The sequence below is a fragment of the Vanacampus margaritifer genome, chromosome 6 (genome assembly GCF_051991255.1).
Source record: "Vanacampus margaritifer isolate UIUO_Vmar chromosome 6, RoL_Vmar_1.0, whole genome shotgun sequence".
Taxonomy (NCBI): domain Eukaryota; kingdom Metazoa; phylum Chordata; class Actinopteri; order Syngnathiformes; family Syngnathidae; genus Vanacampus; species Vanacampus margaritifer.
In genome coordinates this window covers 19,892,629-19,916,295 of record NC_135437.1, presented here as the reverse complement: position 1 = coordinate 19,916,295, position 23,667 = coordinate 19,892,629, and the positions used below count along the sequence as shown (strand labels likewise).

Here is a 23,667-nt window from a genome sequence, read left to right as displayed (position 1 = left end):
TTACCTCTTGGTGGCGCCAGGGAGCCGTTTGTGCAGCATCTGGCATTAAACCGGAGTGGGGGGGTGTCAGCAGCAAATCCTGGGAAAAGCAGTGCTTTGTCCATATAAGGCCGCGATCCATCCGCTTCCCTCTTCCTCCCAGCTTCCCTGCCTTTCTCAGACCTTTGGGATATTTACAGAGAGCTCCTTCCTTATTAGGAGCTTGGCTTATTGTCTAGCTTGCAGGATAGAGGACCATTGCTTTGCTCTACGGAGGTCAAAACTGATGGATCTTCACATACTAAAGCTAAGAAGATACAGAGCCATCTCATGTTGTCCATCCCCTGCAAATAACACTTGTCACCAACGTGTAAATACACAAGACCCCCCCCCCCCCTGAACGTCGACTTGAATGTGACCAAATGCCAGCCTGCTAAAAACAAACAATTCACAGGGAGTGTGCGAACAAAAGGCAGCAGTAAACCAGGTAACCACAAATTACAAGTGAGCAAGATGACTACACCATGTTAGGGAACGGAGAAAGAATCCCATCGTGATGCTCAAGTCCTCGCCGTGTACATTTCAAACAAGACACTATGTTTTTGTGAGTGCAAACATCCATTTTAATATATTAGAAAAAACAATGTGAAGGAAGGCTACATGAGTTTACAAAAAAAAAAAAAAAAAAAGGGTATTAGACTAATATTTATACATATGTAATATACATAACCATGCTCTCTTGGAAGAGAGAAATTTACAATGAAAAACTATGACTTTTTGTTTTATTTTTATCAATGATAAAACATTCATAGCTTAACAGGCTTCAGCTGAACAGCAATTTTGTTTTTCTATTGCTTTGCAGAGAGTAAAGTGCCGTGACCTGGTTCTGCGGTCTTTTCATTTAAGAGCATGGAGTGTGTGTGTTCAAAAAAAAAAAAAAATGAAACATATATAGGAGTAAGGGAGGGTGCATATGTGGAGAGGTAGGTGGGTTCAAACACTTGCATGTCGTGAGAAGCCATCTTTTGGCTGAATCTGGAAGAAACCAAACCTTTCCTGCTTGTTAACATGAGATCAGGACGGCCAGCAAGACAAACTTGTGAATGTGTGATGCAAATGTGTTCACAAAAACTAAATACCAAAGCGGCCTCCAAGATGTATAGGACGCACGGGCGCCCTCCCATGTGGACATTTTGGCATCTGTGGGACCCGGTCAGTCACGCCAAAATGCTTCTTCCCTGTGACAAACAGACACAACAAGGCACACAAAAGCCACTCCAGCTGTTTGAAAGGCATCACAAGCCAAGTCAACATTCAGCTGTCCCCTCCTCTTGCTCTTTGGCTTTGGGAGGAATGTGTGTGGAGGGACTGAAGGAAGGAGGCGGCAGAGGAGAAGGAGGGTCCCTTGCTTTCTGTGGCTCGTCCCCCGTCTCCGTCTATTTGGAGAGTTTGCTGATGACGCGGATCAGGGCTCCATTCTCATCTTTAAGACGCTGGTTGTCTGCTCTCAGGTCAACCAGAACCTGGTGGTAAAAAGCCACATGCATTCAATTGAGATGTACGCACAAAAGTCAGGGATATTTAGCTTTTGGGGTACATTTTTGGATGGACCTAAAATGTACTATAACCTTTTCATGTGAACTTCACCTAAACTTTTGAATGATACATGATAGCCGAAAGCCCATACACGCTTTGAAAAACCCCTTTTATCGCTCAGTTCTTTAGACCCCAATATTAAATTTGGCAGAGCTTTTGTTGAATTACAGGTATAATTCTTTAATTAAAAAATATATTTAAAAAAGTTTCCTCCTATAAACATCATTAAACATATACACGTGTTTAACTAATTTAAAACATCATAAATCAGGGGTGTCAAACTCAATTTAATTCAGGGGCCACTTTAACGCAAGTTTGATCTCAAGTGGGCCGGACCAGTTTGTCAGTGGCCAAATAAGGTATAGATTACAGGTCAAAATATTTAATTTTTTGGTACAAATAACTATACATGCATTCTGAAAATATTCCTATTTATTTTATTGCAGAATAATTGGAATTTTAACAAAAATGAGCACACAATATTTGCATCAAATCCCGAATAACAGCCAAATTTTAGAATGTTATTTAAGTGGTTGTCAGTGTGGCCTCCAGTGGACAAAATTAGCAACAACACTTAATTTTAGTGAAAAACTACACTTTGTGCTCTGCTCACACGGGCCAGATTGAAACTCTTGACGGACCGGTTCTGGCCTGCAGGCCGTATGTTTGACAACCCTGTCATAAATCATGCTGTTTCTACCAAGTACTGACTCAAACCTTCCCCCATTTCGATACTGTGAATGTATAGGATTGTGTGTCAACAAACGCTTCTTGGGAGTGGTAATATGGCCGCTTTGCGGCTTCAAAAGTCTTGGCCTATCGGCTATCCAGTAATATATACAGAGCGGTGGCGTCTACCTGTTCAACGTTTCAGTACTTTTTGCATAACTTGCTGTTCTCCAAACAAGGAGCTGAATGACAAAAATCCATCACAGGTGTTCTACCCATGAACTTTCAGAACAAGCTATCAAATGCATGCGCACGATGCTGAACGGCACACCCTAAAGCAAAGCTAACCAAGCGGCAGCATGCAAAGCGCACGCCCGTGCTCACCTTTAGCTCCTCCTCCAGCTCTGCCATCCGCCGCTCCAGAATCCTGCGGTCCTACAGTGTCAGGGGAACACGAAGGAGGAGTGGAAGTGATGAGGGACCGAGAACGTTGAGCGGCAGCGAGTGATTGTCAAGTGGTTTTGGGAGGGGTGGAGTGTCAACGGTGGGAGCGGGGAGGTGGCAGTAAGTGAGGCGCAGGAAGGCCGCAGAAATGCAAAACCAGGTGAGAACCGCGAGGATGCTTTTACCTTTCTCTCAAGGTCCAGCAGGGCTGAACAGTCGGTGAAGCGCTCTTGTCTCTGGAACGGAGCAAGTCAGAGAACCAACTATGATTATAATGATCAGATGAAGTCATGGAATTACAGCCACACAATGTTCAAGTTTAGTGGAATGTCTGTTCAAGAAGAACAAATAGGTTTAAGCTTTTCAAACAAATGTGGCTTCGGTTTACAAAGTCATCCCTTTGCATCTCTGCGGAACACTTGGGCTTTCTCTTACAGCCATTTGCTATTAATAAGCCCTCAGTTTATGGAGGACCAAAAATGCCAAAATAAATAAAATTGTAAATAAAAACAGATATAAAAATATAATTCAAACACACACAACATTTTTTATTTATATATAAATTTACCAAAAAGTTTAAAAAAAAAAAGAAAAAAAAAAGGATGAAATAATTAAAACAAATGTGTTAATACAAAAACATATAAATAGATTTAAATACCAATCAACAAACAAAGGCTCTGCTCTCATGTTTATTTCATGCTGCAGACGCTGTCAGCATGAAATGCGTCATGAAATGGTTTTCAAATGAGGGGGCAGTCCTAAGCATGTCTTGGGTTGCACTCCACCGTTGCAAACTGCCTTTCTATGGTAGGAGGCTGATTATCTATACTGATTTGGGAAGTTTTGTATGTGGAAAGATTGAATGACTGCTCGCCGTTTTATAATCTTTTTTTTAAATCCATAATCAATGTTTTGTGGGAAAATGCCCAACAGTTAAAATACAAACAAAAACTTCAGCATTTCTTTTAAAAAGCATTACATTAGTCAAGTTTTTACATGCGGAAGCGGACTCTCCTCCACACAAGATGCTGCCCCTTATCTGACAGACAGACAGTATTTGAACCGTCTTTGTATGTGTTCTGCGCACCTGCGTGGCCTTTTCTAGATCCAGCCTGGTCTGACTGACAATCCTCTGCGTGTCCTGCAGCTGAGACTGCAGCTGGCTGTTTTCTCTGGTCATCTCCTCAAACAGCTGAGTCCAAGAGCAAATATGGGCATATTTATAAAATTCAAAAGACATACAGAGAAGAAAAAAAAAAAAACTTGTCTGCTGACCTTTTTGAAATCCTTGCTCTCACCGCCTTCATTACACTGCGCGCTGGACCTGAGTGGAAGTGAGAAACTCATCTATTGTAGCGCTGACAGGAGGAGGAAACATGTCAAAAGTATGAGTCATACCTGGAACCCAAGAGCAGGTCTGACTGTAAACAGAGGAGACAGACCGACAAGTTATGAGTGCTGTCTTTGGTTACGGGTCCGTTGAGACCACAAATAAAGCACAACACACCTGCGGATCCAGCCGGCTGCCCGAGAATTCTTCCTCCCCGCTGGGATCGTTGTCATCAAGCTTGAGATGACAGTTCTTTTCAATAACAACCTTCCCAGGTGCTTTTATCTTTTCTATTCTATCGAGATGCGAATATACCTCCCCGCTCCTCTGAGCCTTCCTCCTGGCTCGAGCTTGTCTTCTCTCCCGGCGCTCCTGGGCCCATCGCTCAGTCTCGCTCTCCCCGGCACTGGCCTCAGTCGCTGGAAGAAAGCCAGGAAAGTACTTCACAGAGCTAAACAATTTATTGAATTCAAATAGACATCATGATGTAGTAGAATGACATTTGCAAAATCACAAAAGTTGAAGTGTTTTTTTTTGGGGGGGGGGGGGGACAGCTCTTTGCTTCATATCGATGAGTCAGTGGTACAAGTAGGCTTTAATTTTGATATGTATATTTCAATAGTCTAGCTCAGCGGTTCTCAACCTTTTTTTTTTAGTGATGTACCCCCTGTGATATATTTTTTCAGCTAAGTACTCCCTAACCAGCGCAAAGCATTTATTAAACTTCAAAACTCAAATTGTGTTTACATGGTCTCTCGAACTATTTTCAATAGTAAAACAAAAAAAGAACAAATTTAATTATATATATATATATAAAAACAAAAAAAAGATTTGTGCACACAAATCAACATAAAGTGTTATCCTTTAGGACCATAGTAAAGCTTATTCTCAAAAATAAAAAATTAACTGAATTTTTAAAAAGTTTAGGTGATTGACAGGTGGTTCTAGGTGGCATATGACAAGTTGGGTTGAACCACGATGCTGGTTTTTAGGACATGAAATAGAATTGCTTACCGAATATAAAATTTATTTCATGAACTTAAATTTTTTTCTGACATTTGCATATACATTACAAAATCTCACATACCCCCTGAGTGCCTTCACGTACCCCCATTTGAGAACCACTGGTCTAGATAAGTTAAGTGCAGTCCACATGTTTACATATCGTTTTATGCAACCTGAAAAAGTACGTGAATTGTTAGCATTATTGACTGACTTATATTTACGCTGCACTTGTTTGGTAACATTTTGTTAAACTGTCATAGTGAACGCTTAAAAAAAGACTAATCAATGGTTCATTTGCCTTCCTTGTAGAGCAAGTCTAACTTACAAGACCAAAACATTTATACAGTATATAATAAAGCTGATATCGCTCAGTCCTAGTACTTCAACATCAAGTTGAGTAGTGCGTTAAGAAAAGACAAGTGGAGACGTTCACCTCTCCCGTCGGTGGTGTGAGGCCGTGGGGTGCCGGCGGGCTGCGTGAGACCCAGCAGGTCGGACTTCTGCAAGCTTGCTATTCGAGACCTCCAGCTCACCTCCTGCAGAGCAGAGTTTGTGGCTTTGTGAGGTCACATGACATGAAAAGCAGCACTAAATGTAGTCCCACAACAAGAAAAGCAGCCCACCCCTTCCTCTCCCTTCTTAGACTTTGCTTCTTTCTCCTTCTCCTCTTCCTCCTTTTCTCTCGCTTTGTTGTCCTGCTTCATGGTCTTCATCGTCTTCTCAGCTTCCTGCAGATCTGTCAGCGTCACCCCCTTTAAAAAAAAAAAAAAAAAAAAAAAAAATCACAGAGTGACATTTGCGTAAGACTCCACAGCGTCGGGGCTGCCGCGCACATCCTGTAGTTCTGAGCTGCGACGTACCTGAGTGGAGCGACGAGACTGCCGTGCGTGCCGCGAGCGAGCTTTCCTCTGTGCCTCTGCCTCCTCATCCCGAACTGGTGTCAGGTAGGACCTGGATGTGCCAAAAATCAGGTTAATGACCAACCTGACACAAAGAAGAAGGCTCCACGGATTGTTGCGCTGACTCACTTGCGCCGCTGCTTGGTCTCGGATTCGGGGCCGGTTGTGTTCTGAGGGTTGGAGCTGGTGTCCAACGTTGACGGATCCTTCTTCTCTGTCTGTTCCTGAGGAAGTCTAAAGATAAAAAAAGGTTACATTGTCATGATGAGCTATAAAATAGTGCATCTTAATGCAAACATGATGATGTATTGTAAGACTGTCACGCATGAGATAATGCAATAGGTGGTGCTGTGACTCCTAATTCTAAGGTCATTTCGTCTATTAAAGCAGGGTACACACGAAGCTATTTTCAACACAATAACTCATTTTATAAAATTCCGTCACATGAAGGAAATATCACCACGCTTACTGCTCCTATTGTGTGTTGTACTCAATATGGCCAACACAGTACACCACATGTCGGTTGTAATACCCAGATTGAACTTTGAGAGGCAGCATGATGCCACAGGGCATATGTACCGCTGGAAAATCCAAAGAAAAAGAAAGACGCAAAACAAGGGGTGTCAAACTCATATTAGCTGAGGAGCCACATGGAGGAAAATATTTTACCAAGTGGGCCGGACCGGTAAAATCATGGTATATAATTTAAAAACAATTAGCATCAGCTATACACAGATGTGCAGGTCAGCCCTAAATAGCTGAGCTCAACTGTAAATATAATGTTAAAAAAAAAAACTTGTTTTATATCTAGCTGGTTTGCATATATGTTGTTCCCAGAATGCATTGTGTGGCGCAATTAATGAAGTTGTAGGATGTTAATCCATGTCATATATGTTTGTGTTAGCAGTAGCTGAATGTGTGTCATATTCAGTATGTTTATGTTAGCCTATGTACAAACCGTAACTTTAAGTTGTGTGTAAAATAATGACATTCAAGTCAATTCTGTGTACAAGTTGCATTGCTCAACTGAGGATTACTTGTGAAATTACAAATGTATGTTTTGATGTTGGCTTGTCTGATTAATTGGTCTGACATTACATGATCATCTCGCGGCCCGGATTAAACCCCTTAGCGGGCTTTATCCGGCCCGTGTGACGTATGTTGGACACCCCTGGCGTAAAAGAAATACAAGAATCTTACGGTTAGCTTGTCTGGTAACTATTGTACATCATGGTTTAAAATACTTGTAATTTTTTACCGTCGCGAACGACCTTTCTAATTTCTAGTTCCTGATCATAAAACGACCACAAGAGGGCAGCAATGAATACATTGATGTCTCAATCTTAGTACACTCCACAACAAAGATTAATCGCTCATCTTTTAGAGACGTCCGAGAATCGGGCCTTTGCTCACAAAGGGGCGGGGGACAACGCTGAAATTTGGAAAAATTGGCATCCGGGTGCCCTCCTTTGAAAGCAGTTGACCAAACTTCGGCAAAGTCTGTTTTAAGTAAATTACTCATAATCATACTTGTGAGTTAAACCAATCAAACATAACGTTGCACATTCTAACATTACACAAGACAAGCATCAAATACACATTTTCTAGTCTACCCTTAACTATTATAGGAAAGTTTTTATTTTGGCCAAAAAGTCCATAGCGAGTCTGCATGTTGAAAACTAAAATTATGAAAGATGCGTAGATAATTTGTGTGTGTGTGATTAGTGCTCATGTAGCCCAAGAAAAAGTGAACACACACACACACCTCTGTGCCAAAGCACTGTTAAGGCGACTGAGTCCAGATGCGCTTGTTCCTGTGATACCCGAGTTCACACTGGTTTCGTCCAGCCTCCTTCCGTAAGAAGAGCTGTAAATAAAACCAGAATAAGACCACTTGGAAACAAACACGCAAGATGCAAGAAGGTGAAACACGGGCAAAACAAGCACAAAAAACAGGCCAGGCATTCATGACCAACCTGCGAGGCAAACAGGGGGTGGAGCTAGTGAAATCATTCCCCGATTGGCTGTGAAGGCGGCGGGTATAGGACGAGCTACGACTCAGCCAACTGACAAGGTGAACAAGGGGACGAACGCGGTGAGAAACGCATGCTGGTCACAAGTGCAGGAAAGCATCAGAGCAGAGACTCACCTATTTGTGGCGTCAGAACTACTGTCGGGGATACTAAAGAGTCTCCTTGTTGGAATAGGAGGAACCCGGGCCAGTCTTGGTTCCTGTGACAAACAGATGATGCATTTACAAAAAAAGAACAGCGTGCATTGGTGGACAAAGTCTGAGTCTGCGCTTCGTACCTTGGGCTCGGTCTCAGAGCTGAGACGGGGACTCGAGGCTGAGCGGGTCATCCCCAAGCCGGACTCTGAAGACTTGTTCGGGTCTGGGATGGAGTCAGACAGTCCAGCTGAGCCCAGAGTCACTGAGCTGCCTGCCTTCCTCAGTGACGTTCTCCACGAACCAGGAGCCTCAGTGGCTGCGGGTTTGCCTGGTTCCTGTTAGATAGGATTCGATAAGGATGTTGTTCAATACCACATTTTTATAACCAGTACAAGTACTCAACTCGAGTAGTCACAGATACCACTAGTAATTTTAATACATACAAATTAAAAATAAATTAATTAATTAAAATAAAGTTAATTTCTAAGAAAGACCCATATCTCAATATAACATTTTCCTTAAAATTATATTAATTTAACGGCAATTTTTGATTCTTCTAATAATTCTAGTTCCAATCGTAAAATGGTCACAAGAGGATGGCCGATACTCAAATAAGGCCAGGTATGAGCCCGATACCTTGTATCGGTACTCACTCATCCATAGCCAAAACAATAGTGTTGCATTTATGAAATTAAAGAACTGCAACACAGAGCACACAATTTTGTTTCTGCACTTCACAAACATTCCCAACTCTGAAAAATAGACACTTAGCTGATGTTTACTTTAAAATAACTCAATAACTGAGTCCCTGTATTCATAAAATTAAAGCCAAACTTAAATCTTAAATGCAAAAATGTCAACCGCAAATGGCGTCTGCTATAAAAAGACCATTTCACTAAACACTGTAAAATACACAGTATAGTTAGAATATTAATTTTACCTGGTTAGTGTGATTTTTTTCCCCCCTTCCTTAACTTCAGCGTCACTTTATCAGAGCGAGAGACGTTAGCTTAATTTTTCACACACAATTTCAAGTTGTCATCTAAGAGGTGTGAGTGATGTTTATTTAATATAATTCATGTAGCAAGTACATTACAAGGAATACTAGTTAATATTTTTTCAAACATCATTATTTTTCATTTCACTTGCCAAAGCATATTTTGCCACTTGCTGCTGATTGAAAATAACATCACAGGTGCTCAGAGCTCCGGTAACGACCAATCACGGCTCACCTGTTTTCTGGGTTTGGTCATGTGATTTTGGCAAACTAAGCCATGATTGGCCCTTACCCGAGCACACATGTCATTTTCAGTCGACAGCTAGTGGCAACGTGAGTTTTAAAAAGTAGTAATTGTAAATAAAGAAAAATGAACTTATCAAATAAAAATTCTAGAAAAAATATTAACTTTTATTGCTGAAAATTGCTAAACAAGTAAGTAGCCAGGTGCTAATGATGTACATTTGAGTGGGGGGAAAAAAAAGATATATTTTAATGTTACAAGAGCACCATCATCAAATTTAGATTATTATTATTTTTTTATGAAAAACTAATAGAGAGCAACAGAGCAAAACAATGAAAAAGCCACAGGTTGCAGACACCAGTCCAAATTTAAACAACTCCACATTTTACCTTTTTGACTTGGTTTGCAGCGGTGCCTGCTGGCATGGAGGTAGGAAGGAGGCTGCGGGTGTTGCGTTTGTTGTTCAAGTTGTTTATTATCTCTCGGTTTTTTGCTTTCTCTGCAGCCATGCAAAAGTCAAAGGTGACATTAATCTCACGTGTAGCAATTAAATCTACACTTCTCCTTTAAGGCAACTTCTCTCACCAGACTCTGCGTCACTCTCCGATTCGCTTTCCTCCTCCGAGCTGGAACTGCTGGAGGCTTTGGGTTGACTTTGGGTCCGTGCGGTCTGGCCTTCGTCCTCCTCGTCCTCGGCGGGGCTGCTCTGCAGGGCAGGTGGCGGGTGCTTCTCTCGCTCATGGAGGCAGATTTTTTCCTTGCTGCTCATGCGCGAGATTGAAGTCCTGAGCGGGTGTGGAGAGGAGACACAGGTGGCATGCCAACAGCTAATCAGTTCCATGTGCAGCCAATTAAAAGGAAGGAACGCGCCAATCAACACGTGCAAGGCTTAAGTTGGTCAACCACAAAGTGAAATTTCATTAAGCACACTTGGACACTATAAGGAATTCTACCTTTAAAAATGATAATGCTTACTTTGATGGACACTTAATTTCATGTATGTATCATTTATTCCATTTTGGAATGTACGGAAGAGGATTAGGTGCCACTGAAGAGAGAAAAAAAAAAAGTTTGGCAGGATTCACACTTTATTCTCAGAATTCTGACTTCTAACTTTGAAGTCAGAATTCTCACTAATAAAGTCAGAATTCTCACTTTTAAGTTAAAAGTCAGAATTCTCACTTTTAAGTTAAAAGTCAGAATTCTCACTAATAAAGTCAGAATTCTCACTTTTAAGTTTAAAAGTCAGAATTCTCACTAATAAAGTCAGAATTCTCACTTTAAAGTGAGAATTGTGACAATTTTCACTTTAAAGTGAGAATTCTGTGAATAAAGTGAGAATTCTGAGAATAAAGTAAGAATTCTCACTTTAAAGTCAGAATTCTCACTTTTAAGTTTAAAAGTCAGAATTCTCACTAATAAAGTCAGAATTCTGACTTTAAAGTGAGAATTGTGACAATTTTCACTTTAAAGTGAGAATTCTGTGAATAAAGTGAGAATTCTGAGAATAAAGTAAGAATTCTCACTTTAAAGTCAGAATTCTCACTAATAAAGTCAGAATTCTGACTTTAAAGTGAGAATTGTGACAATTTTCACTTTAAAGTGAGAATTCTGAGAATAAAGTAAGAATTCTCACTTTAAAGTCAGAATTCTGAGAATAAAGTGAAAAGCCTCACTTTAAAGTCAGAATTTTCTAAAATTAAAGTCTGAATTTTCTGAGATTAACTCATTCACTGCCATTGACGGCTATAGACATAAAAATTCGTTTGAACTATTTCTATTGTACATTTATAGATATAGAACAGATATAAAATTTGTGATTAATCGTGAGTTAATTATTGAAGTCATGTGATTAATTACAATGATAAATTGTATGCACCTGACACGATAAAAAAAGAAGAAGATTATAAAAAATTTGGGGCATCAGGCGATTAAAATTTTAATTGTAATTAATCGCATGACTTCAATAATTAACTCACGATTAATCACAAATTTTATATATTTTCTGCTGTCAATGGCAGTGAATGAGTTAAAGATAAAGTGAGAATCCTGCCAAACTTTTTTTTTTTCTCCCCCTCTCTTCACCGGCCCTAATCCTCTTCCGTTGTATGGAATGAGATTGTAATTTGTAACATTACAAAACGTGAAAAAAGTGAAGCGCTGTCATTACTTTCCGGTTGCACAGACGTGACTTCAAGAGGCCCTCACAACAAAGCAAGTTCAAACTGTTCATGAGCTCTTAGCGGACTCAACCAAACACCTTCACGGTCGAACCCTGTCACAGCTGTGGTTAGCATTAGGATCAGTTGACCCATGTTTGTGTGCATCCATCCATCCATTTTCTTAACCGCCTATCCCTGCTGTCTTCGGGCAGTAGGTGCGGTGCACTCTGGAATGGTTGCCAGCCAATCACAGTGTTTGTGTGCATGTTCACATGAAATACGATATGATAAATATGGGAGGATCAGGTGCCACATACGTCATAGCTGTGTTTACGAACCATTTGTTTGAACTGATCTGACATTTTTCCACTGTATTTTGTCAGTGTTTTTTTTTTTTTAATTGACTTGACCTGTCATAAAACATTATCCTGAGTTATTCTGATACAATTTAGATTTAAGAGTGAATTATCCTCTAAAAATCTTAGTGAACCTTAAAAAGGGAAATCAAGTCGAAAATTTTCTTTATGATTAAAGTCAAAACAGCGCTGATTAATATTGAATTTGTGGAATATGAACTGCAAAATCAATTGTCACTCGGGCAAAAACCAATCACGGGTCAGCTTCACAAAACAGGTGAGCCCTTTATTGGTTGTTGGCTGAGCCCTGAGCAATTGTGGTATCATTTTTAGTCAACATCAAGTGACAAGATGGCCGCCCCTGAGATGGATAAAAACGGATGGATTTTTGCTGCTCAACTCATATTCTACAAAGACAACTTTAGTCAGAATACCGTGTTTAAAATAGTGGGGCTGCAGTCTAAGTTTAGGCCTAACATTAACATTAGTTGCCATGCGATTCTAATATTCTTCATCATTTGTTTATTAAATATGCTAATACCATCTCAATGTGGGTCAACTGTTTGCATTTCTTTTCTATGTGGCCCTAATCCTCCTTTGTCATGGTCTGATGTGGGTCATGTCATTTTGTTTTTACAATATGCCGCAGGCCAGGAAAAAAAAAAAGCTGAACCATTTAAATAACCTCCAGGCTGGACTTTTGATATCCCAGAATTACAGTGGAACGGCAGTTTTCAAAAAATGTGATTTCAAATATTTTTTAGAATCGATTAATCTATCGATGATGAAATTGATTAATCGACTAATCGGATTCATTTTTATTTTGCATTAAAGCGTATTACAAAAGCCCTTTCTCCCCCGATTACTGTTTATTAACCTGTGATTGGTGTTTATTTCGTACTTTCTATTCATATAGTGATTTTAAAAAAAGGGGGGGGGTGGGGTCACTGGTTCTGTCATTGTTTTCCAAAGTAAACACAGATGTTTGCAATTGTCTTATTTTGATTAAACACAGAAGAAAATCAGTCTTCTTTCACGAAAGACTACAGAAATCAGTGAACAAATTACTGTTGATATGCTGAAATCAGAGGATTTGGAAAATTTTAAATAAAAAAATGTCTCCAAACGATTACTCGATAATTAAAAGAATTGTCAATTAATTTGATAATCGATTAATTTGACAGCTCTACTCCAAATAAAGTGTTTGGCAAACAGGAGAGTCCTGGAACGTATCCTTTCAGAAAGATTTTCCACGATATCATTCATTGTGGTTATAATTTGCAGCAAGTGACAAACTACATATTTTGATGACCATATTTAGCTATGAAAGGTGCGAGATAGTCAACGCCGCAACTACAACCAACAAATATTGTTGAATCAAAACAGATGATGTCATTGGTAAAGGCGTTATTTTTGATACAGCTCTTGCGAACTCTCATGGTCGGTGAGAATGCCGTTGAACTCGGGTTCATTTCAGCTTTGTGCCCGCCACAGAGACAAGCCGACGGATAATTGGCACCGACCTGCGTGTGCGTACTGGTACAGTGGAGATTTGCAGGCTGGTGTCGATGACAGGAGTCTGTTTCTCTTTCTCGGTGCGGAGCTGAAAAAGGAATATAAACACACATAAACACAAGAGGACATTCAGCACTCTTGCATTATCAGTCATATCAGTTTCATCTGACAGAATAAGAGTTGTGTCGCCGGCGTGCGGGCACACTCACAGCTTTCTGTTTCTTCTGCAGCTCCTCCAGTGCGTCCACCAGGTTCTCATCTGCAACATCTAAAGGTGTTTGGCCCTACAAGGACATTCACAGCGGTCGGCCGGGTCCTAAGTAACGGCTTCGCACGTCACGTGGCGAAAGATTGTTTGCGAGCTGCTCACCACGTTGTTGACGGCACTCATGTCGCACATGTGGTCGGCGAGCAGCGTGCACACCTCCTCCTGCCCCCAGTGAGCTGCGGCGTGCAGGGGCGACCAACCGTCCACGTCCTGGCTGTCCACATCCACCCCGCACTGTAACAGCACCCTGGGCCACGTGAGATAAAAGGGCAGAAGAGATCGCATGAAGAACTGCCACAAGTCAAGTTGTGACCCGCACCGTCAGATTCTCACTTTAAAACTTCGATGTATCCTTTGGCCGCCGCGACATGCAGAGCCGTCGCCTTGGTGTTTGGGTGCGGGGTCAGAGTGCCGCCACCTTCTCGCATGGCCTTGGCGTCCTGAAGCATGATCCTCTCCTCCTCTTTTCGGGCTTGGTCCACATCGATTCCTGTTAACGTCAACATGAGCGCGCCATTCACCCACATACAAAAATAATAAAAAAATAAAAAATAAATATATATAGAAAAAAAAAAAGGAGCGCAATGATGATGACATGTCAAATCGGTAAAATTACCGAATGAACAATACTGAGCTCTCCAGAATAAAAATAAATAAATAAAAACATGAGCGCGCCATTAAATTCAAGCAATGACGGAATCCAGGCGTTTTCTATACTGATGATTCTGTTGAGGATTGTCTCTTAAAAGAGGCAGACCTCAATAACACAATAACCAAACTTTCAATTGACTGACTTCCTGGCTTGAAAGTGGAAATCAGCCTGACACATTTCTTGACAGTAGTAAGTTAAATGTGACCTTACTAGTCTAAACTTGACATTCTGATGAATATTACATTTGTGGAATATGAGTTTATGAAGCACCCATCTCCGGGGGCGGCCATTTTGCCACTTGCTGTCAACTGAAGATGACATCACAGTTGCTCAGGCAACTACCAATCGCAGATCACCTGTTTTCTGAAGCTGAGCTGTGATTGGTTGTTAACTGAGACCTGAGCAACTGCGATGTCATTTTCCCTCAACAGCAAGTGGCAAAATGGCCGCCTTCTGATATGAATCAAAACTGCTGTTTAACTCATATTCCACTAACACACTATTAACCAAAATACCATATTTACACTACTGGGGCTGCATAGAACATATTATTGTCAAGATTTTGTTGAGGGGGAAGTTGGCTTTCCTTTAAGAAAAAAAAAGAAAAGAACTGATGCTAACAGTGATGTGAGATCAAGTCACTACAAAAACAACAATAGTTATCTACTGTGAGCAAACATTTTAATCATCAACTGCCTCTTCAAGCGACCAGTGTTCGGTTGTCAGTTACTATGCATTCTCTGCACACATTACACTTCAATATGTACACTTGTACAACTTAATATGGTGCCAAACAAGAGCAATATGTATGGACAAAAAACAATTGCAACTAGTTGCTGGACAAACTGCTAGCTAGCATCATGACATCAAACCATCACAGTATTAGCCCCAACATCAATCAGGGTAAATATGATTTCCACATCAGGGACTTTTTTTTTTTTAACAATACTTTGATTGACGAGCAAAACTGGTGTACTGTATAAGCAAAAAACAATTGCAACTAGTTGCTGGACAAACTGCCATTGTCGAGATGCCCTTGATCATGACAACAAGCCATCCCAGTATCAACCCCAGGGTTCTGCGTGGTTCTAAAAATGCACATAAATCAGACTGTAAATTAGATTTTCACATAAGGGATTTAAAATGTTTCAATATCGGGAAAAAAAAAATTGATATTGCGATATTGGCCCATCTTATTGAATATCGCAAAGGACGTGCAATAAGTTTCATATGAAATGTTATGCTTTTATCTAAGGGTGAGAATTGCCTAGTACCTGGCGGTTTGACGATTTCACGATTCATAGGTCACGATTCGATGCCGATTAATCCCGATGCGAATCTATAAATTGATTATTGTGATTTTTTTTTTTTAAAGTCAAATTTAGAAAATACTAATCAGTAAACTTGTACATGTACACTGTAAGATTTGTATGAAAATGTATTTATTTATCGGAAAATTCAGGCCTATAACTGAGCTACTGCATTTAACAAACAGGTTGCAGTCGGTTTCATGTTTGAACAGCACTGGAATCAAATATTAAGGCTTAATGTTCCATTAATATAACATTCCATGCTTAATGTGTGAAACCTAACCCTAAGTAAGACGTTTTGTTGTATATTCCCATATCTAATCGATTCAAGAATTGCGCGTTTTAATATCGCGATATATTGCCAAACTCCTACTTTTATCTGAATTTGACCACCCAATAGTTGAATATTATCGAGAGGTAATTACAATTGATTAGGTAAAAATATATTGAATTTGCTTATTTTGCTGCATGAAAAAATGTAATCCTTTCATTAGATCATAAAAATATAATTTATTTTCGTGCATGTTAAATATTGCAATAATATAATCGCTATACTCAGCAACTACTATATCGCATGATTAGCTAATTTGATGGACACTTTCAAAAACCTAAATATTAGAAAACTCGCGTAAAGACATTGCTCCTTCTCATTTAATTTTTGTCACGCCCCATGACAGAGCAACTACAATTTCACTTAGTTACTATACAGATTTTCATAAAAAAAAAAAACAGTGTTTATTTTTGTCTACCTGCAACCATTACTAAAGGAAATACTGTGTTGCATTCATGGGCAATCCAGAGGAGAGATTCCAATGACACTGTGTTGTATTCATCTCTAAGATGTATCACGCCACACAAAACTAACAGTTCTCTAAGGTTGTGACAGCGAGCGACAAATAAAGAAACCGTGCCTGGAGCTGTTTCATCCCTCGGCAATTTAGGAACATTTCCATTGATTTCATCACCTTGCTTTTTGATTTCAGCTTTCAGCAGTCTCTCCATGGGGTCCTCCGTGGCCACGTCAAGCGGAAGTTCCCCTTCGCTGTTCACCGCGCCCACATGGGCGCCGTGTTCTATCAAGTACCTTCGAAAAGACACACAAGCCACTGATGTGTGAAGCTCACCAGAACTTCGCACCTGTAAAAAGGAAGACCTCTAGCCCAACACGTTATCAACTAAATTGCGTCCAAGGCTCACTTTGCGATCTGGATAAAGCCGCAAGATGCGGCGGCGTGCAGGGGGGTCCAGCCCTCGTTGTCGCCCGTGTTGACGTTGCTCCCGCTCTCCACCAGAAACTGAACCATTTCTGCGTTCTCATCGATACAGGCCTGCCAGAGGATAAACAAACACGCAATGCTTTGTTAGGAAGATATAGAAGTGTGTGTTAGTCAAGAGGTCATTTTGGTTTGTTGTTAGAAGAAGAAGAAGAAAAAAAGTTGAAACCCATCTATAAAAAAATCATCTTTAAACTCAAAAACAATGAATGCTCTGTCTATTTGTTGTGTCTACTTCCAGTGATGAGGGCTGCAAAAAGGCCCTCGAGTAGACTGCAAAACATCAATGAGCAAATCTATGTCGCGGTTTTTCCTGAGGCCAACAGAAACGGAGCACTTCAAGTTCATACTGTGACATTGTGAACTGGTGTGTTTGTTGTCACTTCGATTTTTTTTATTGAAATGCAATGTCATGCTCATCAATGCTCATCATATCCCAGCTTAAGGCTACATTAATCATTTAAAAGGCGATCATTACTATTTTTGCAAAGGAGGAATTGCAAGGAATCCCTTGTACTGTATTGAATGTCACTACTTTAATTAAGCAAGTGTACCTAATCTTGTGGCCGGTCATATATCCAGTCTACTTGTTATTGCACTGTCTACTCTTTATTTTAACTTTAATCATAATTAATAGCATGACTTCAATAGGTAACTCACGATTAGTCGCAAATTTTATATCTGCTCTAAATGTACAATAAAATATTCTTCTAAGTTTTCATACTCAACATAAAAGTGGGAAAAAAATGTTAAACTAATAAAAATATGGTTGTATATTTTATTCATTGATACAGTAACTTACTACTTCATACTAATTCATAAAATGTTGTTAAAATTAAAAAGATGTTTTGTACGGTAAAAAACGAGTGATGTTGATTTGTGTTGGTCATTTTTCTGCCAATAGTTAACTCACGATTAATCGCAGATTTTATATCTGTTCTAAATGTACAATAAAATATTTTTCTAAGTTTTCATACTCAACATAAAAGTGGGAAAAAAAAGTTAAACTAATAGAAATATGGTTGTATCTTTTAGTCATTTATACAGTAACTTACTACTTCATACTAATTCATAAAATTTTGTTAAAATTAAAAAGATGTTTTGTACGGTAAAAAACGAGTGATGTTGATTTGTGTTGGTCATTTTTCTGCCAATAATTAACTCACGATTAATCGCAGATTTTATATCTGTTCTAAATGTACAATAAAATATTTTTCTAAGTTTTCATACTCAACATAAAAGTGGGAAAAAAATGTTAAACGAATAGAAATATGGTTGTATCTTTTATTCATTGATACAGTAATTTACTACTTCATACTAATTCATAAAATTTTGCTAAAATTAAAAATATGTTTTGCACGGTAAAAAACGAGTGATATTGATTTGTGTTGGTCATTTTTCTGCCACTAGATGGCATAATTGCATTTATAAGACATTGGTGACATCTCAGTCCATTTTTCTTTTCATATTAAGAGCTAATCTTTAACATGAAGTAACTTGTGAAATTCTGCACATTTTTAAAACTGTAAAATACAACTTGAGTCCAGTCCCCACAAATATATGCATTCTTTTTAAATTACGAAATTTTGACACAAGTGCTGCGTTGCGACTGGAATTCCCCCAGTACAGGCTTTCCAAGTAAGGGGCGGTCATTAATCGCGCATTTAAAAAAAATTGTGGCATTAAAGAAACTTTAAATGAACTCAAAATTAAGGCACTAATTTTGACATCCCTAATTTTAAAATTCCATGTGATCATATCCAACTATACATTAAGTTCCATAAATGCAACATTGTCATGTTTGTTAGAAGTTTAGAACTTTAATTTCTGGGGTTTTTTTTTGTTCAAATGTCCAGTTTGTTTGCTTTTACATTCCGTCTTGCATGTTTTTTGTACAGCACCTTGAAGTGTCTTGTGTCCAAAATCCCCTTAAGACAGCAAAATGCCGTGCGTTGAACCAAAAATCGTCTGGAAACAGTTTTGCACATTTTGCCTGCCCAAAGGGTCAACAACTCAGGAAGTGTCATCAGTGAGTTGCAATTTCATTGATTAGAAGAAAGCGTCTCAACATCTGTTGAATGAGTTTGATGGGATTCTTTTTCTTTTTTTTTTTGCCACGTAACATTCTGTCAACATTTCCCAAATCTGAGTCATGTAACAGTGGCGACAATCCATGCAGTTTGGCTTCAGTGGCTGGCAGACTTGAGTTTTAGTTGACTCCATGTGTTGTCAGCCCTCAGAAGCAATAGCCCAACATGCGTCTCAATAAGCAGTGATTCTAAAGCCGCGTTGTCACCTGGGATCCACATTTTCATCTTGTCACGGAGTTGTGAACACAGGCGTGTAGTAAGGACCTACATTTATCATTACCGGAGTAGAAGAAGTGATGAAGAAATGGAAATTTGACTCGGCGAGAAGCTTTTGTCACATGACTCAATTTCACCAATCCAACAACGGCTCAATTATTATTTTTTTTGCAGTTTTGCAAATCAATGACTTCATTTGTTCTAATTTTGAGTAGCAATTTTTTTGCAGGCTAATCCCAGGCACCTGAAGCAAGTTTTTATTAAACAATAAAAATATACCAATATAATGATTAGAAAATTAGTTTTCTTTTTTATATAACCAAATTTTTTTATTTCTTAAATTTCCACTGTGTATTGCAGCAAACTGTATTTTCTTGTCAACAAACATTTTAGGTGGGGCAATTTCAAACACAAATTGTAAGTGATTACAAAAAACTAATGTAATTTTGAGAACTTGTGGAGAACTCAAAAGTCAATATCAGCACCCACTTTAAAAGCTACAAGTGAGGTACTACTAACGTAGTAGTACACTAGCGCAGCTCATCAGTCACATTGGGTTAGCTGAGCTCCATCGCTACGCTAACATTAGCATCTGGATGTTTCCCTCTCCAGGCATATCTAAGCAATTTACACGCAATATAACTTAAGGTAAAAAAAAAAAGAAGAAGAAAAGGGTTTGTCTTGATTTGATTGGTCGGGTCATGCAAAAATTGCAGCCTTAACAATTTGAAAATTGCAGGCTATGACACTGCGATGTCGATTTGAATTTGATTAATTGCTCAGCCCTACTGATACAATGTGTTTTAATAAGTTTACATTTGTATAAACCATGTAGGAGGTCTAAAACTATTTCCAATGTGGATGGGATGTATCAACGGGGATTCTGAGCTTTATGATGAATTCTTACACCGCCCAGAAAATGCTGTGCCATTGGTAATCCCAAAGCGTCGTATGTCAGTGCGATCAGAAACCGAGAACCTGCTGTAAATTTTTTGCAACCTGTCTGCGACCCAATTTTGGGTCCTGACCAAACTTGAGAATCACCGTTCTTAAGTACAATCTGAGCACCCCCCGCTGTTGCACTGTTGCTCTTTAGCAGCTTCTCACTGCAGCCACCTATAAAGAGGCTTTGCTTTTGGGCTAAATCAGACAAAGCTGTTGCAAGCCTCCGTCCTCATTTAGATTTCCAATCAAGCCTGCCAGTTTGGTGTATCGAATAAAAGACCTCCAGATGGGCAACTGTGTGAGTAATCAGGCTGGATGAATGAACAGAGGGTACTTGTGGCACCCTTGTATGTTACGAGGGGGGCAACGCGCAGCCTCCCAGCAGACTCCTTCCCTCGCTCATCAAGTGACTCATTGTGGAACGCGCCTTTGACAACAGCAGCTCCAGAAAAGTTTTCCATTTCCTCATCTTGAACTCCCAAAAGTCCCCTCTATGGGGAATTGGTGAGAGGAGGAGGGGGTGGCAGACGAAAGAGAAATGGCGGAGAAGACATAAAGCCTTTGGATGGAGGGGACGGAAAGTTTGGAGTGCGCGCGACTATATTTAATTCTGGTTGCTCGGCAACTGATGAGCAACACTTGGAGAAAGGGATGGAGCGCAGCGGAGGACCACACTGGGTGACGCGTGTGACTCAACCAAAAGAGGGCACGTTTGCGGAATATTGTTGGCACACACAATCTGCACCATACAAGTCAATCGGGAGGCAGGAACGCCGCTTTTAACTGCGAGCATGACATCACGGGGTGCACATGGGCCAGAACAATCTTTTGGAGTGTGCAGACACTTAAATAGCAATTTTACAGCTAAATCCATGCACGTGTGGGGACTTTATAAGGCAAATTGTGTGTTTATGACATGACGCATGGCAGTAAAATGGGAAACAGTGCATCGGTGAGGGCTTGTGTGACAGTGAGGATTTCCAGAGTGCCTCGAAAAACAGAACACAGCAGATTCTTACATTGCAAAAAAAAAGAAAATAACTGTATGTTGTTTTGGACGATCAAACTGTGATAATTGAGGAGTGTGTGTTTCCAAACCATAGATATAATTTATGTTGCAAAAAAATAATGTGTTGCTTTTCTTCTCTGTGCCAGGGATGTATAAAAGAATAACAATTCAACACCTTGCCATTTTACATATTTTTCTTCAGTGTTGTGCATAGATTTCGGATTGCCGCTGTTTGCTTATAAATGCTGTGTGACTTTTCTAATCTAAAATATGTGCATCGGCTCGAAAACACATGCGAAGAGTGTGAGAAGAGATTTTAGTCAGCTGATGAAACACGCCACTGAATCCAATCAGCCAGTACACTCCATTAAGAACTTGTCATGTCCAAAAAGTGCAACTCGCCCTCTTGTTTGCCGCAAATGTGACGTGAAAGGCGTCGCCGTGAGACAAAAAGTGTTCGAGCGAAACACAAATGGCGCTGCTAATGACGAGGCTTGTTTTTTTTGTTTTTTTAAACACAACCAAAAGAGAACAAAGTGATAGACTGAATTTAAGCGCCACTAGCGGCTAACGGAAATGTTTCGATTAACCCCGCTGCACAATAACCGCCCCCCTACTGAGTTTCCCCACTTTGTAAATGTTCTGTTCAAAGTTTCCAGACTAACTTGACCGACCTGGTGGAGCGCTGTCAGCCCGTCTACGTTGGCGTGGTTGATGTCAGCTCCCTGGCGGAGAAGCGCCGCCACCTCCTCCTGGTCCCCGGCGGAGCAGGCGGCCATGAACACGGCGCCCTGGGCGAAACGGACCCTCGGCCTCCGAGTCCCCGAGCTGCTCGCGGTATCCCGAGCTTCCGAGTCCGTCTGGTCAGTCTCCGAGCCCAGCCACCGCTGCAGCTGATCCTGCCGTCGCTGTTTGGCAGCTTCGGACCGGGACTGGTCAGTGGCCGCCATCTTCCCTCGTCTGTGCCGGACCAAATCAGCTCATGGTGCGGGAGAAGTTGCTTGGATTGGGAGGCTCTCCCGGGGTGCGCCCCCTGTTGGAGAGACGCCCCAAGTGACGCTGTTGAACTTTACGACAAACTTATGACTTAGTGGCAGTCAGGTGCTGCATTCAAGGCGCCTCAGAAATCATAATAACAGACAAAGAATGTTGCACAGTACTTTGTTACTTGTGTGTAGTTGTATTTGATAAATACATTAAAGCCTATATACAGTTGTTTAAAAAAAAGACTGGTTAAAGTGCTGACTCAACTCCTTTACTTCAGTAAATGTTTAAAAAAATAAAACGAAATCAGGCACGTAGCCATCATATCAGTAGAGGGGCAGACACATTTTTCATCAGCAAATTGTCCTCTCAAATTCAACTGCTTCTCTTTGTGGCCAAAGAACTGCAACAAATATAAAAAGTCTACACACCCTTGTTCAAATGCCTTTTTGTGGAAAAAGAAACCAAAATGCATTTTTTTCAATGTTTTTTCCCAATTTATATGTGACCTATTCAACTCATCTTTCTTCTCCGACCTTCATTTATTTTTTATTTTTTATATAAAGCATGTCTCATAGATCTCAACAGTTGACTTTCCCTTTCTTTTCTACATTGAGTAATTTGGTTGGTAAAGTGGTTGAAAAAAAATGAACATGCCAATTTGACAGTTTTCAAATGCAATAATCATTCAATTAAAATTGTTTTGATAGTGAGAATCAAAGCTAAACATTGTCATATTCATTAACACATTTGCTGAATTTGCTTTTATGTGATTGTGCAAGTGTACGTAATTTTATGCGACAATCCCCCCCAATCTCCCGCTCCCCATCCCCATCCCCACCCCCACTTCCAGCAGGCATTATCAAATGAACTGTGGAAACCCCAGGAGCGTGTTGCACCTACAATTGTGGCAGCATCAGCATTTTTACAACCATGATTCCCTCATCTTATCAGTGACTCATTGTTTAACCACTTATGCAAGAAAGCACAACAAGATAAGCGTGGGATGACAATTATATAATGATTTGTGAGAGCGATAAATCACTTAGTGGAAGTAACACAAATGTTGGCATTGATCTATGGCTGATCAATGGAACAAGCCTACTAAACACAAGACCAATCATGCCGAGAGATACATTTACAGGTTGTCAACAAAATACATATACAGTGTTCCCTCGCTATAACGCGGTTCACTTTTTGGGGCTCTACCTGTTTCGCGGATCTTTTTTAGTGCAATTTTGCTTCTTCTTTTTTTTAAAGCAATGTACCTATTTTATCAAATTTAGAAAGGTTTGAACATTGACAATTTTTAAACGAGAGAAATGTGAGAAAATGTAAATGTCTCAATGAGAAAAGTGTATAAACTGTGGTGAGGGTTTTTAGAGCCTCAAAATATTTATAATAAATGTAAAACATAAAGCTACTACTTTGTGAATTTCGTTTATTGCGGGTATTTTTGGGAATATAACCCCAGCAGAAAATGAAGGAACTCTGTACTTCAGGTTTTATAATAATTATAACAAATTTGTAATGCACTCTTCATCAACACGATC

The 23,667-nt window shown here is 40.0% G+C and overlaps 1 protein-coding gene across 1 annotated transcript; it reads right to left on the bottom strand.

The window, feature by feature from the left end:
• Positions 1 to 744: 744 nt before the first annotated feature.
• Positions 745 to 22,172, bottom strand: LOC144053967 (protein phosphatase 1 regulatory subunit 12A). The gene is made up of 25 exons (XM_077568933.1): positions 21,805 to 22,172; positions 16,794 to 16,924; positions 16,562 to 16,680; positions 13,968 to 14,124; positions 13,737 to 13,881; positions 13,576 to 13,650; positions 13,375 to 13,454; positions 9,919 to 10,118; positions 9,723 to 9,832; positions 8,233 to 8,427; positions 8,072 to 8,154; positions 7,899 to 7,988; positions 7,688 to 7,789; positions 6,052 to 6,156; positions 5,884 to 5,974; positions 5,647 to 5,775; positions 5,457 to 5,559; positions 4,334 to 4,437; positions 4,196 to 4,255; positions 4,087 to 4,109; positions 3,964 to 4,012; positions 3,776 to 3,880; positions 2,874 to 2,924; positions 2,629 to 2,679; positions 745 to 1,502 (listed from the first exon to the last, which is right to left on the bottom strand). Exons 1-25 carry the CDS (start codon positions 22,078 to 22,080, stop codon positions 1,416 to 1,418), a joined length of 2,721 nt encoding a protein of 906 aa, XP_077425059.1. The 5' UTR covers positions 22,081 to 22,172; the 3' UTR covers positions 745 to 1,415.
• Positions 22,173 to 23,667: the final 1,495 nt, after the last annotated feature.

Coding starts and splice junctions, on each gene's coding strand:
- LOC144053967 (XM_077568933.1), bottom strand. CDS start 22,080: ATGGCGGCCACTGACCAGTCCCGGTCCGAAGCTGCCAAACAGCGACGG. Junction 13,882..13,967: donor GGATACATCGAAGTTTTAAA/GTGAGAATCTGA, acceptor CACGTGGCCCAG/GGTGCTGTTACAGTGCGGGG. Junction 7,790..7,898: donor ACCCCCTGTTTGCCTCGCAG/GTTGGTCATGAA, acceptor TTTTATTTACAG/CTCTTCTTACGGAAGGAGGC.